Below are 14515 nucleotides of genomic sequence, written 5' to 3'. Positions count from 1 at the left end.
GTGTTTGTGAAATATATAAATATACCTATTTTTTAGATAATGAAAACATTTTAGTAGACATAAAAGAAAAGAAAAATCGTAATTTACCTTATGTGGGTTAGTATAGAGTGCGTTTTTTTTAACTGTTGTCATAGGGATCCACTGCAAATTTGGTGATAATTTTTATTTTAGTAATAAATTATTAATAAGACATACTGTTTGAACAACGCAAAGCAGTTTAATTTGAGTAATTTTACATTTCAAAGTTGAAATTAATGAACGCAAATAATTTGACAAAAAACGTAGTAGGCGAAATGGGAACAAAAATTAGATTTTATATTTTAATTCATTATTTATTTCCCTCCACCACCTGGCGGCACGGCAATTTTGCCGGAGTACATACACTATTACGATTTATTACTATCAAGTAATAGTGCAGTGCTTATCAACATCATTACCGGCGTCTCGCCTCCACATTTTGATTTTGTTTTGTTATATGTTCTGTGTCAATGTTAAGGAATTTCCTCACGATATGACATGAGTATAATAGGGCGGCATCGAATTGCGGACCGGAAAGGTAATTTGTAAACCCACCCGTTCCAAGGAATTTTAATCCTACCACCAAATTGCGGACCAAGCCATAAGTCAATTCCGGGAACGGTACAGGTAGGTTGACTGTAATTACCTCCCCTCACCCATCAACCCCCAGATAAATCTTAAGCATTATCAGGGTTCCTTTTCGTAGTTGGAGACACTTTTGCGTTTGACATATCCTCTGTCCAACCACATGGTCAAAAATTTGAAAAATTTGCTGACTACTTCCTTGACAATTTTATTAGTAAAGACGCTCGATTCCCTCCAGTGATATGGGCTGAAGCAAGTGCTTCTACTGAATACACAACGAATGCTTGTGAAAGTTTTCACTCCCGTTTCATTACCGAATTTTCAATATATTGAAATATTAAAAATAATGCAAACGGAATCTTATATTAAATTAAACAGTTTACATGAAGGGAAAAAATAAAAAATAAAGATGTCTGTCGTAGACATGATATTCTAAACAATAAAATTCAGGAATATAACAATAATGTAATTGGGCACTTTGAATTTTTAAAATGTTTTATTTAAATTGCACATAAGTACGAGTACTACTAATAATTATATTTATTTGTATCATGTACCGATTTTGTAATTTTGTTTGTAAGTAAATAATAGTACAACTGTTCGCAAATAGCTTTTACTTTACAGAGGAACTGTTGTTGTTCCTTGATAATATAGTAATATTCTTGACATCTTATTACCAAATTTTACCTGCCCTCGGCACCCGACCTCACTTACACCTGGAAAGCTTAATCCCTTGTGCGGTCCGCAATTTGGTTGTGGTATTAACTTTACCTGGAGATTTGGTCCGCAATTCGGATCCCCCGGTATAATAATATACCTTTTTGAACTACCAATATGTTCCCTAAATCCAGAGTTTTTAAATTTTTAAAAAGAGATTGCGGTACTGTTTCCTTTGCTGAAATTATAATTTACTTTTAATCATAGCTTCAAGCAGATCTCCCTATTAATTTTTCAAATGAAAGTGACAAAAGTCTACTAATATTTCCGCTTGCTAAAAATGATAGTGGCAAGAAAACACTTTTACTAAAATATTTTTTTTTACAACTTTTCGACAGTTTAAGATATTGAATTGTAATCTATCCGATAGTTTAAAAAATCTTCCAAATTTGTTCCAAAAATTGTTTGAATATTTTCATCAGAACAAAAGTTAACAGGGGGTATAAATTTTAGCAAGCAATTCCCTAAGGCAATAGTTAAAAGAACTACATAACGTAAATTTTGAATTACATGTTCTCTTATGTAAATGCACTTCCAGCTTTAGATTATGTTACGGTGGGTAACCTTGAACTTACAACTTCCAAGAATTTTACTGAGGGAAATCCTGAAGTTGCCGCTTCCAAGAATTTTAATGAGAGAAATCTTGAACTTACAGCTTCCGAGAATTGTACCGAGAGAAATCCTGAAGCTGCAGCTTTCGAGGATTATAAGAGAAACCCTGAACTTACAGCTTCCGAGAATTCTACCGAAAGAAATCCTGAAGTTGCAGTTTTTGAGAATTTTAGTGAGAGAAATACTGAAGTTGCAGCTTTCGGGAATTTTACCAAGGGAAATCCTGAAGTTACAGGTTTTGAGAAATTTACCGTGGGAAATTCTGGAGTAAAAAGAACAGGTACGCAAATTTGTTTAATTATTTATGATGTGACTACTTGCTTACTAATGATGTAACAGAATGTGAAAGGTATTTGAATGAAAGTTTATTTTGGACAAAAATCAGACCTACAGTTGGTATGCAAAAAAAACGGTAATTGAAAATTTACCTAATGTAAATTTGGTTTTGTCGATTTGTCAATTAATTGTCTACTTGACAATACCTATCAAATATTTAAATATTTTTTTAAAATGTTATTGAATGTTGACCATAATTCGCGTTAATATAGTTCCCGGTTTTTTTGCAACCAACAGTACCTACTATGGCGGACAATAAATTCTGAACAACGCGTCATTCCCCTGACATCAGATCAACTATCCAACATTTTGATTTTTGCTTTTTTCATTGAAATTTGCCCGAAAGACTCTGGACAGATACTGCTAGTATTGAACCAGCAATTGACGCGTAAAAAATATAGGTAGGTATGTCAAATTGCAAACGTTCAAATTCAATTGACAAACGATATGACAATAAAGTGTCATTTATATTGATTTTTTTTGAAATGTCAGAAATTTGCTGTTCTGTCTCCCAATATAACAAGAACTAGAACTGCTTTATTACTTTCAAAATTGGCATTTTATTTTGAAATTTTTTATTCATATACATGTGTCCCAGAATAACCCCCCTTCTTTAAAGAGACACTATAGTAGATTTTTTTTAAATGGCTTTTCATTTGGTTTCTAAGATAACTTACAGCGTCTGTGGGCAATGAAATATTTGAAAAGTACTGGTGTTTTTTGTCTCGTAATTCGCACTGACTGAATTTATGCCGGTTACGTTCATGCTATTACAAAAATGAACCTTTGATTGTAATTTTCAAATTTGTCAAATTTTATTGTTACCAACAGACTCATTCTTGATCACACCGTATTATCAACTTCTTCCATTTGATTAGCAGTTCATTTTTTAAAGAGCTCCTATTTTTTTAAAATCAATACAGAATCTATGCTTATATCCATTAAAATCAAATTTAAAATCCGCAAACTGAATTGTCCAGGCTACCAATATCAAAGTACCTATAGAAACTATACTTCTGTTAAGTTCACAAATAAGAAGGCTATGGGCCAGTATACTGGGTGCCCCAAAATTGACGGAAGAGCTTAGCAGTACTTTTTTAAGTAGTCATTAAAATATCTGATAAAAATGTTTAAAATCAATCTTCTTTGTTGTAGAAGATATGGACCTATTTGTTACCCTAAATGTGGCAACATTTAAAAACATTCTATGTATCCCAATAATCTGCAAATTTTTCATTTCATTTTTGTTGTATCTATGGAAATGAGAGAAAAATCAAAGCCATGTTGCCATACGTTATTTGAGGTGAAACGGACATTAAATTACTACTTGGAAATGCTGGAAATAATGAAGAAAATATTTTCAAACCTAATCACAATCGCTCAGAATTATTATGCCACTGGGTAGTAAAAGACAAATAAATAAATAAATAAAATCTTTTTTAATATTTAAAATAAATGAGATCAAAGCTGCACCTTTTGAGCCCCGTATCTTCAAATCTAAGGGGTATGGATTTTTTTACCTAATTATTTTTCTCATTATATTCCAACATGAGTCGACATTGCCCCTTGAATTGTTCCGGGACACCCAGTATAGAAGGGGAATTAAATATTAATTTAATTCGAATTATCTGTAAGAAATCCCAACGTCTTCCTTGTTTTGTCTGGGAGTTCGGTTTGAAGGATAAGCAGCGCCAGCTGAATTCGTGGGCGCCACACGACAACCTTAAGATGTTATGGTTCCGATTATTTCGCAGATAAAATTTAGGTGGATGCTAAAAAAACAACCTCAAAATATCAAAATTTGAGATGAGTTGTTAGAATATTTATCAATAAAAGCAGGAGTGAAAAATAACCACTCGCTGTTTTCACTGAAAAAAAAAAGAAAACACTCGTGTATTTTTCATTAAATATACAACGTGTAACAGAAATAAGTACATTAATTTTAACTGGTAATAGAACTCGTCAAAAGGAACAACTTTTCTATTTACCATTTTGCCGAAAAACGATGTTTAATTCCAAAAAAAAATTGGAGAGATTTTTCATAAACGTGTTTTAACGCCGAAATCGAAATTCAAATAAATCTACCCGTATTGCAAAAAATCCACTTCGTAAGAATCTGGTTGTTTCACGTTTTTAGGTAGCTTAGTTTTGGAGATAGAACGGTTTTAGGAAAATCTTTCCTATTTTTTTAAGCCACTACGCAACGTTTTTCGCCAAAATGGCAGAGAGAAAAGTTGTTCCTTTTGATGAGTTCTATTACCAGTTAAAATTAATGTACTTATTTCAGAAACACCAAGTATACTAACGTGATTGATTCAAGTTCAAGAAATCTTACAGTTTGATTGGTAAGGAAAGAAAATTTAGCTATGTTCCAGAAACAAATGGGGTTCTAAATGTTTCGTTTGATTTCAGGCGTTAGAAGAAATCTTTTTGGCACGAAAAATCAATGCCCTATTCAGCAATTTTCTCGCGGTTATAAGGTGCCAACATCTAAAGAAGGGTCAAAACGGTATTTCTGCATTTTCTGCAAAAAGTTGACAACTAAATTTGCTAGACATTTGTGTCTTGCTCATAAGGATAAGCCTGAAGTTCAAGATATTATATTTTTTGACAAAAGTAAGTAAAAATGTATAGTTTGGGAACGAGAAATTGGAACTTTAGCTTCTTGACTTAATGGGTTTAGGGTAGGTAGCTTCTAAAATTTATAATAATGAAGATTTACGATAGTGGTCAGTTTTTGCCTGCCGACATGCTAGTCTAGTATACTCGTACCTGCTAGTTATTAAAAAGGGATGCCGAATATCGGCAAAATGCGGATTGTTTGTGCCTCCAGGAATGAAGTGCTGACAGTCGTAAATCGTCATTATTATAATCTTTACAACCCACCCTAAACCCATTGCAAGTCAAGAAGCTAAATTTCACCTTTTTTATGTTAACAATTTTCTGTCAAGGATCTCCAGACCGATTGAAACTAATTGAAGAATTAAGAAAGAAAGGCACTTTTGAATATAACTGTTCTCCAGTTTACAATAACGAGAAGCAACTTCTAGTTTCAAGACGACCTCAATTGGAAAAACAACGCACAGATTCACATTATGAGTGCTGCCACAATTGTAAATCTTTTTTTTCAAAATTAACCCTGAGGCGTCACTTTCGAAAATGTATGAAGACTTCCAGAAAGGGAGAAAGAAATATTATGCAATCAGGACGACAATCGAGAATGCATTTACTTGACATTGCAAGTACTGTTCTTCGTGATGAAGTTTTTCCAATACTGCGAGATGATGCAGTGACAAACACTTTGCGACAAGACAAGTTACTCATACTATTAGGAAATAAGTTACTCAAGAAATATAGAGCCAAATATCACCATAAGGAGATTCGATCAAAATTAAGATCTCTTGGTCGACTTTTGCTTGCGATTAAAGAAAAAAATCCAGAAATTCTGAATTTTGCTTCTATTTATAATTGTCGATATTATGATTTAACTTTAAAAACAATAAATGAACTGGGAGGTCTAAATGAACAAACTGGATGCTATAGAGCACCATCCTATCCTTATATGATTGGTATCTTATTAAAACAAGTTGGCAAAATTCTAGTAAGCGAATGTATTAAAGACCAAAATAAATATCTTAAAACTAATGTCGAAGAATTTTTACATTTACTTCATGAAGATTATGGAACATCTGTGAATAAAACCGTTCTTGAAAATCAATTGGAAAAGAAAAGAAATAAAGGAACTGAGATCCCTAACTTGGGAGATATTCAAATCCTAAAAAAATATTTAGACAAAAACCGCTCTAAATATTTTAACAATTTAAAAGAAAAGTTTTCTGTTTCCGACTGGAAAGCACTAGCTATGTATACTTTAACTACCCTTCAATTATTTAATAGAAGAAGAGCAGGAGAAATTCAAAGAATTTTAATTGCGGATGTAGAGAAAACTCATGGAATAAGAGATGGTACTAATGATGATTTGTATAATTCCCTAACAGCTGCAGGAAAACAGACAGCAGATCAGTATATGCGATGTGTGATACGTGGAAAATTGGCACGTGGTGTGCCTGTTTTGTTTCATAAGACTCATTGGGAATGTATTAAATTAATATTAAAACATAGAAGTAGCGCAGGAATAAGTTCTGAAAATCCATATGTGTTTGGAGTGCCTAGTACAAACAACAAGTGTCAATTTTTAGATGCATGTGCTCTAATGAGAGATTTTTCGAATAAATGTGGGGCTGAAAACCCACAATCTTTGAGAGGAACAAAATTAAGAAAACATATTGCTACTCAATCAGTAATACTTAACCTTAATGAAACAGATGTGACAGATCTTGCCTCTTTTATGGGGCACGCGGAAAAAATACACAAAGATCATTACCGTATGCCACTTCCTGCTAGAGAGATCACAAAAATTTCTGCACTTCTGGAACTTGCTCAGGGTGATTCGGTGTCAGGCAAAGACAATGAAGTACCTCAAGTTGGAAGTACGAATGCTACAGACCCCGAGACTCCGGAAATTAACACTAACAACACAATACTTGGAACTAGTACACTGACACCATGCGAGAAAGAAAATGATGAAAATTTCAGTAATGCACATAAAATAGGCAAAACTGAGACTCGATCTCCTATTAAACTTCGTAATTGTAAACTTAATAACAATAGTCTTCTAGTGGAAAATGATGAATTGGTTGACGATCCTGCACCACTTGAGGAGCCTTATCAATGGTCACCATCCTCATATCATCCTACTTCCGATGAAGAAACTTCTGTGAATGGTACTGAACATAATATATACCCATATTTCTTTTTTCTTGTAATCCTGTGTTTCAGGAACTCCAGAAAAGAACAGAAAAAATAAAAAGTCGACATGGAATACCCCAGAAAGACAAGCAGCGAGAAAGTACTTGAATAGGTTTATTGAAAAGAAAGAACTTCCACCTCTTTCATTCTGCAATAAAATTAGCAAGACTTATATACCAAATCGAACTGGTAAACAATTAAAGGCCTGGATCAACAACCAGATACAAAGGGCATCAAGCTCTAATCGCACACCTCAGAAACGTGGAGGTAAATATTGTAGATGTAAAAACTGTTCAAATATCAGATAGGTAGGTAGGTATTAGTACTAGTTATCAATGTTATATACCGGGACATTTTTTTAACTCTGAACATAGTCCATACTTATTCCCTATGTTCAATTTTAAAAATCACAGATCAATGCATTGTGAGTTGCTATGTAACCAACTATACCGAACACCAGAGATTTTGAAATAATGTTAAAAATTGTTCCGATTGATGGAATTGGTCTATCATGTGTTGCATTGGAAATGTCACGCACATTTCTAATGCTCTGATTGGCATAGAATAACTGCATTATGTGTATTTCTTCTTCAAACAACTTGACCATTTTGTTAAACTGTCAAGTACTTATTTTCGTTACCTTGGTTACGTGATTACATACATGCATTGACCTGTGTTTTTTAAAACTGAACATAGGGAATAAGTATGGGCTATGTTCAATGTTAAAAAAATGTCCCGGTATATTAGTAAAAATACATCAAAATGCAAATTTGACATTCTGTTAATTAATTATTATGATTTTTTTGAAAGGTCAGCGAATGGATTACCTATAGTGAAATTTTTTTAATAAACAATTGTCAGTGTCAAAATGAAGTAAAAAACCAAACTGTACCACCCTAAAATTTGGACATATGGACCAGCTGTATAACAATTTGACACCAAATCTTGGTTAAGGTTATGTTCACTTCACTTCCCGTACCTTTCTTCCGTAAATTCATTTTCAAAACAAGTTTAATGAAAAATCAGGAGAAACCTTTATGAATTTGAAATAAACTCTCGCTCGTTAGGGCGCAGGCTCAGTTACATAAAAAAATGTTGACACTCAATGTGACCAATCGTATTATCATGAAAATCACAGTTTGGCTGATACCAACAAGACAACGTTTTGACAATTGTTTATTAAAAAAATTCAACTATAGGTATTGTGTTTATTATTTTTCGCACAATCGTGTTGTTATAGCTAGTTACCATTGTTGTTGACTCAATCTGAACGTTGAACTTACACCCTTAATGCTGTAAATAAATAACGACACCGATACCTGCTGCGGTAAGTCATTAATGGCTAATGTCTTCAAAATACTTCTGTCAAAAAAATTACTTCAAAGTCAACTCTTTTCGTAGTTATAAGCGATTGTGCGAAAAACGTTATGGACTATACGGTTATTAAGTGCCACAACAGAATCTCCGAAGTTGAAAAATCTCGACTTCGTCTCGATTTTTCAAACTTTTCCTAGATTCTGTTATAATGCACTTTCTAACCTTATATCCCAATATACTATTGTTCCTTCAAAAATAAATTATTAAATTTAATTTAGTTATTGGCCCTGGATTGTTGTTGAGTGCTTCTATTTGTATAGGCAGCTAAACGAAAATAACTAACCCGACTGCAATTTAAAAGCCGAGTTGTCACTGTCACTATAAACATATATATTTTCTGCTCAAAATTCACAGCGCCTTTGATTTGCATTTATTTTTACCTACGTGTTGCGTTATTAATATACCAGGACATTGTTTTAATTCTGAACAAAGACTATGTTCAGCATCAGTTTTTAAACGACAGGATCGATGCAATGCTAAAATTCTGGGTTATGCAACCAAAATTATTAGCGCCGGCAACTTGAATTTAAAAAAATTACAAATGCATTAACCGTTATTCAACAATATATTCAACTGAAGAAAGTAATTTTGTTAATATTTTTGCAGTTAAGCGAATGACGTGGCTCACTCCAGAAAGGGCTATTGTAAAACAAGAATTTGCTGAATGCTATCGAAGTGGAATTCTTCCAAGTTTACAAAGATGTGCAAATGTTATCGCCAAATATCCGGTTCTTAAAAACAGGAACCCCACAACGTTAAAAGCAAAAGTGAATAATGAAATGCAAAGGAGAAAGAAATTAAGTACTTTTTAAATTAGAAAAGAGTGGTTGTTATTTTTATTCACAAGACGTTGACTACATTCATTTTAAGAGATTTCAAATTTAGTTTGTTATGTTTTCATATTTTTTTGTGTTCTGTCTGTAAGTGCATTTAAATGTTTTATTGATTGCATTGTAAATGTTATGTACTACACTATAAGTACAAGGTGATTTACATTAAGATTATTAGTGCAAATGTATTGTTAGGTTCATTATTATTCTTAAATCACCCTATATTTAAGCATTTGGTATGTATAACATATTTATGCCAGAAAGCCATTCAAATAAATAATTAGGTTTACTATTTATGTTCAACTACATATATTTTGTAAGTAAATTTTATAATTTATAATATTCTTATTATTATTATTAAAATTATAATTATAATTAAATAAATGATTTCAAAATACAAAATTTCTTTATTAACCTCCGGGTTACATTTCTCTCGTCAACAGCAATTTACAAACTTATTAACTACAAACTTAAACCTAGAACTTACCCTAACTTACAACCTAAACTTAAAACTACACAGCACCTCACGGTGGTCCTTTCACACGCGTCTCTTCACTGGTCACCCCTCGTCCTCGTCTTCGAAGAACAGTCCCGGAAAGGGGGACCACCAGCGCACCACCTGCCAAGCGGGATCCTGCATCTGCCCGCCAGCTCTCAACAAACACCGCGGCCGCGATCCGCGGAAGACTCAACCGGACTACTCCAGGAGAACTTCTTCCGGTCCCGGCCCTCGCCGCCGCCGTCCTGTCACAAACACGAAAAACAGTAGAAGCAAAGCAAGGTAAGGACACAGAAAGTTGTCCGTTCCGATAACGGCTCGTTTCCAGACGAGGTCACGTTATCATCGAGAAGAACAACTCGTGGTAAAAAAATTAAATCCAAAGCGAATTTACCGAGTTCCTCCTTATCCCGCTGGAAAGCCGGAGACGAAGATCCTCCCTTCGGTGCGGGATTGTGGATCTTACACATAATTCCCTCCCCTATTATTTTGTGTCTTCTTTTTTCTTTTTTATTCTTTTTTTTCTTCTCCAATCTCCTCTCTTCTTTTTATGACCTTTCAATACCAAACTCAATTCAAGTGATTATTATTTCTGAAAAAAGAAAAAGAGTCAATTATATGATAGACTTATTATTACATACTAGCCGTTGGTACTACTTATAATAATAAATTAAGAGGTAAGTATAAAACAGCTAGCTTTGTGTTTAATAAAGATTTCTTTTTGATTAGGTACTTATTATTAGTTTCATTTCATAAATTTTATTTGGTTGGTTCTACACAAAACTAAAGTGTGTCCTCAAATTAAACGAATTGTATATTTAGGGAGGCGCCACCTTCGTGTCCTTAAAGAAAACGATACACATACATATATATATATATATAACGTTGATGAAACAGGAATATCAACTGTGCAGAAGCCAAACAAAGTTATTGCCAAAAAGGGCAAGAAACAAGTTGGATCCATCACATCACAAGAAAGAGGAACTCTAGTAACCATGTGTCTGGCCGTAAACGCGGTTGGCAACACAATACCACCCATGTTCATTTTTCCTCGGTTGAAATTCCAGGATCATTTTGTGCGAGATGGCCCAGTTGGCTGCATAGGTAGTGGAAATAAATCGGGATGGATGCAAGAACCTGAATTCTTAGTATTCGTGAAGCATTTTGCAAAACATACGAATCCCAGTGAAACTAACAAAGTTCTGCTCATACTGGATAATCGTGGGTCCCATATATCTATCCCTGTGATTGACTTTTGCAGGCAGAATTTTGTAACACTGTTATCTTTCCCCCCTCACACTTCACATAAGCTTCAACCTTTAGACAGAGGCGTTTATGGGCCATTTAAGAAGTTTTTCAACTAGGTGGCTCGGTGGCCGCATGGCTGTCGGAGAAAGTACTCCGAGGTCGCGGTCCCGATGCTAGTGGGTTCGAATCCCACCGAAGGGGGAGGATTTTTTCAAAGGAAGGAACCTCCGCCCGGCCATGGATGTGTGTGTATGTCTATCAGGGGCTGACGGTAGGGTGGTGGAAGGAAGAATCAACACTCTTTCGGCCACCACCGCGAGGTCAGCACGGGTTCGAGTCCCGTCGGGAAGGGTGCCCATGGGTGTATAAATGTTGTTGTGTATGTCTGTGAATGTGAGGTGGAATGGGCGTGGGTGGCCGGGGAAAGTGCCCCGGAGCCCCGTCGCATCACCGATAGGCAAAGGAACAAGGAAAATGAATTGGAAAAACGGCCGACCGAAAGGTACCGTAAAAGCCGTATGGCAAAAAACGGGAATGGCAATTTAAAAAAAAAAAAAAAAAAGAAGTTTTTCAACATTTTTGCCGATCAGTGGATGAAAAACCATCCTGGAAAGCGTCTTACCATTTACGATTTGCCTTCCATAGCCAAACAAGCTCTGAGTGCAGCTGCTACACCTAGAAACATTTTATCTGGATTTAACTGTACGGGAATTTCTCCATTTAACCGGGAAATATTTACTGATGCTGACTTTGCACCATCAACTGTAACCGATAGGCCCTTAGCTATAGAAAGTCAAGACGATGACAGTACTGCACAAAGCAACGTAAACAGGTCAAGTGTGGACACTACTGGAAACGAAATTGGACAGAAAATGATAAGTGTTAACAACCCTTCAACAGAGCCAAGTACGTCAACTGGAGGATTCACTACACCGTCAAGAAACAAAAGAACATTATTTTCTCATACAACACCAGATGCAATAAGGCCTTTCCCCAAAGGCGACGTTCAAAAACCAACGAGAGGGAGAAGAGCCAAAGGAAAAACGGCAATTTACACTGACAGTCCTGAGAAACTCTTGTTGATTGAAGCACAAAATAAACGCAGAAACGTGACTCTTAAACTGAATGATCCAGTCAAACCGAAGAGAACTAAAAAAAAATAAAATTGTTCATGATAGCGATTCGTTTGAAGAGGATGAGCAAGATAAGGAAACTTTCTGTTTAGTATGTCTTGGCCCTTATAACACAAGCCAAGAAGACTGGATCCAGTGTAGAGAGTGCAAACAATGGGCACATGTTAGTTGCACTGATGAAGATCCGTATTTTGTATGCATGAATTATTGAATTGCCTCTCAGATTAATTTTATTAGTATTATTTATGAATACTGTTTAATTTCAAAATTTTTATAATAAAGTTACGTGAGTTCTGTATATTTTTTGTTGTTGTTAATGTTTGTAACAATTGACATCAATCCTGTTACAAATGACACCAAATAGGTGTCAATAGTAACACCTGACACGTGAGATAATTTTGGAACTATTCTAAAAAACCATTTTTGGCAGGCAAATTATAAAGTCGGTATAAGTATGTCAAATTGTTACTTATGTTGACAAAAAAAATCTGATAAAAATTACTAAGGGGTTCCGCAGGAAAAAAATACTAAACAATTTTTGTTACATTTGACGCCGGTCTCCCCTATAGATAAAATAAGTTAGTCTTGTGAGATAACCGCTTTTGAATTCAAAACTAACCGCCAATGAAAGCTATAGAATTACCGGCGTTCGGTACCGTCGGCGACCGCTTGGGGGGCGTGGGTGAAAGTCGACAGGGGATGAACGGCCATGTTTCTTTTTGGAGGGCACTTTTTTTCTGGACCGCAGAGTAGTACAGAAGTACCGTGTATTTTTTCTGTGTGCTAATTGTGCGATTTTAGTTGTTTTTTTTATTGAACTGTGCTAAATGTTGCTGTCCAACTTCTGTTTTGAACTAGGTATGTGTTTGGGGTACTAAAATTAATTCTGCTTCGCGCGAAATGTAGTTTAACAATAATAAGACACAAATGGGTCGCACGTGGGTTTCCACCATGTTTTACAAAATCCACATTTATCTCGACCATCCCCATGTATTATGTTTTTAACATTATAAGCTTGCGAAGGAGCGTAAGGCAGCCTGGTTCTAGTTTTGCTAAATTTATAAAATTGACGGATCACGTTTTCCTTTTGTTGTCAAAGCAGGTTTTACAATTCACAAATTTTCCTAAAAGAAAATGACTCCAAGTTTTAGCGTGGGTCTGTGGCTTTCACTTTTTATCAGCGCACTCCCTCACTTTGATCCCCTTTCTAATTATTCTGAGTGACGCTTTTGGTGTAACAAGTATTTATTTATTGCTTAACATTTTTAATCAAAATTTGAAAGTTTCCACTTTCCATCCCGGTAGCAACCAATTGGGTTTATATTTCAGGTATCTGCGCGGGCTTTTTCCTTATCCAGGGATCTTCTACATTTAGGTATTTTCATCATTTAGTCCTGGGGCGCCCTCCAAGGGGGGGGGGCCCCCTTGTCGATGATCCGGCTCTAATAGGCTAGGGTCGACTGGACTGTGTTTTTTTGTTTTATTGTTATGTATGTGTTATTGGTTGTTACCACTTTTCCATCCCAAACTGAAAGTGTTCTTAGATTACTCCGTCAACAAAGTTTTGTCGCGGTTTCGTTTACATTTTCCAGTTGCTGTAAATGTCAATTCTTCCTTATCGCGAGGGTCTCTCTCTGTTTGAGGGGTTTAGTTGCTCCTAACATACAATCGTTGAACACGACCCCGCGGCCCCTCGTTTAACATGTTGTGCCCCAAGAGAGACCCGAAAACCATAACGCTTGGCGGGGCTTGCTGAATGCTGGTCCGCAACGTCGCTCATGGTGTAAGTTGAATCCGAGTTCCTTGGCACATAACTTCCGGAATGGTAATCTGTTCTCGAAGTTTGTGGTACTTGACAAGCGTCGTTTGTTTTTGCTCTGAAATAGTCATATTCAATTCAACCGATGAACTTAGAGTACCTCAATTTGTTGACTTAACGTAAAGCAGTTAGGATTTTTCCCCTTAGCACTAAATCACGGGTAGGCGGGAAATGATAAAGTCGTAAGGATAGGTACCACAGACCCCCGGACCACCCAAAGCCACTCACTCCTTCTATAGCGTACCTGCCGTATTTTGTAAATTAACTTGGAAAAGAAAAAAAAAGAACATGCTGAAGTTCTCGCCTAGTGCCCGCTCTCGCTCGAACGGTCCGAAGTAACTGTTTTGTTTGTAATGTACATGGCCCTCCTGTTTTTTCTGAATTTGAATTGTGTTGTTTATGAAATCAGTTTTGCTCAATTCTCACTAACTGTCCCGTCCACGTTGTCACTTCGGACTTGTTCGTATTTTCAGGAGAGGTTTTAGCGGAGCCTCATTCGGGGGTCTGGGAGATTGGCCAGAGCTCACCATTT

At 35.6% G+C, this 14515-nt stretch overlaps 1 protein-coding gene across 1 annotated transcript; it reads left to right on the top strand.

Annotated features, from left to right (window-relative positions):
- The first annotated feature begins 41 nt into the window (after positions 1 to 41).
- LOC138128650 (uncharacterized) lies at positions 42 to 9673 on the top strand. The gene is made up of 6 exons (XM_069044859.1): positions 42 to 96; positions 1859 to 2212; positions 4681 to 4884; positions 5220 to 7052; positions 7108 to 7344; positions 9061 to 9673. The coding sequence occupies exons 4-6, from the start codon at positions 5432 to 5434 to the stop codon at positions 9264 to 9266; spliced, it is 2064 nt and encodes a 687-aa protein (XP_068900960.1). The 5' UTR covers positions 42 to 96; positions 1859 to 2212; positions 4681 to 4884; positions 5220 to 5431; the 3' UTR covers positions 9267 to 9673.
- Positions 9674 to 14515: the final 4842 nt, after the last annotated feature.

This window comes from Tenebrio molitor, chromosome 4, assembly GCF_963966145.1.
Source record: "Tenebrio molitor chromosome 4, icTenMoli1.1, whole genome shotgun sequence".
Lineage (NCBI taxonomy): Eukaryota > Metazoa > Arthropoda > Insecta > Coleoptera > Tenebrionidae > Tenebrio > Tenebrio molitor.
Note: the sequence above shows the minus strand (reverse complement) of the source record. Positions and strands in the feature narration are given on the sequence as shown.

What these genes read in the sequence shown, in the direction of transcription:
- LOC138128650 (XM_069044859.1), top strand. Translation starts at nt 5,432, where the DNA reads ATGAAGACTTCCAGAAAGGGAGAAAGAAATATTATGCAATCAGGACGA. An exon ending in TGAAGAAACTTCTGTGAATG is followed by an intron (nt 7,053 to 7,107) that starts GTACTGAACATA and finishes CCTGTGTTTCAG; the next exon opens with GAACTCCAGAAAAGAACAGA. An exon ending in CACACCTCAGAAACGTGGAG is followed by an intron (nt 7,345 to 9,060) that starts GTAAATATTGTA and finishes ATATTTTTGCAG; the next exon opens with TTAAGCGAATGACGTGGCTC.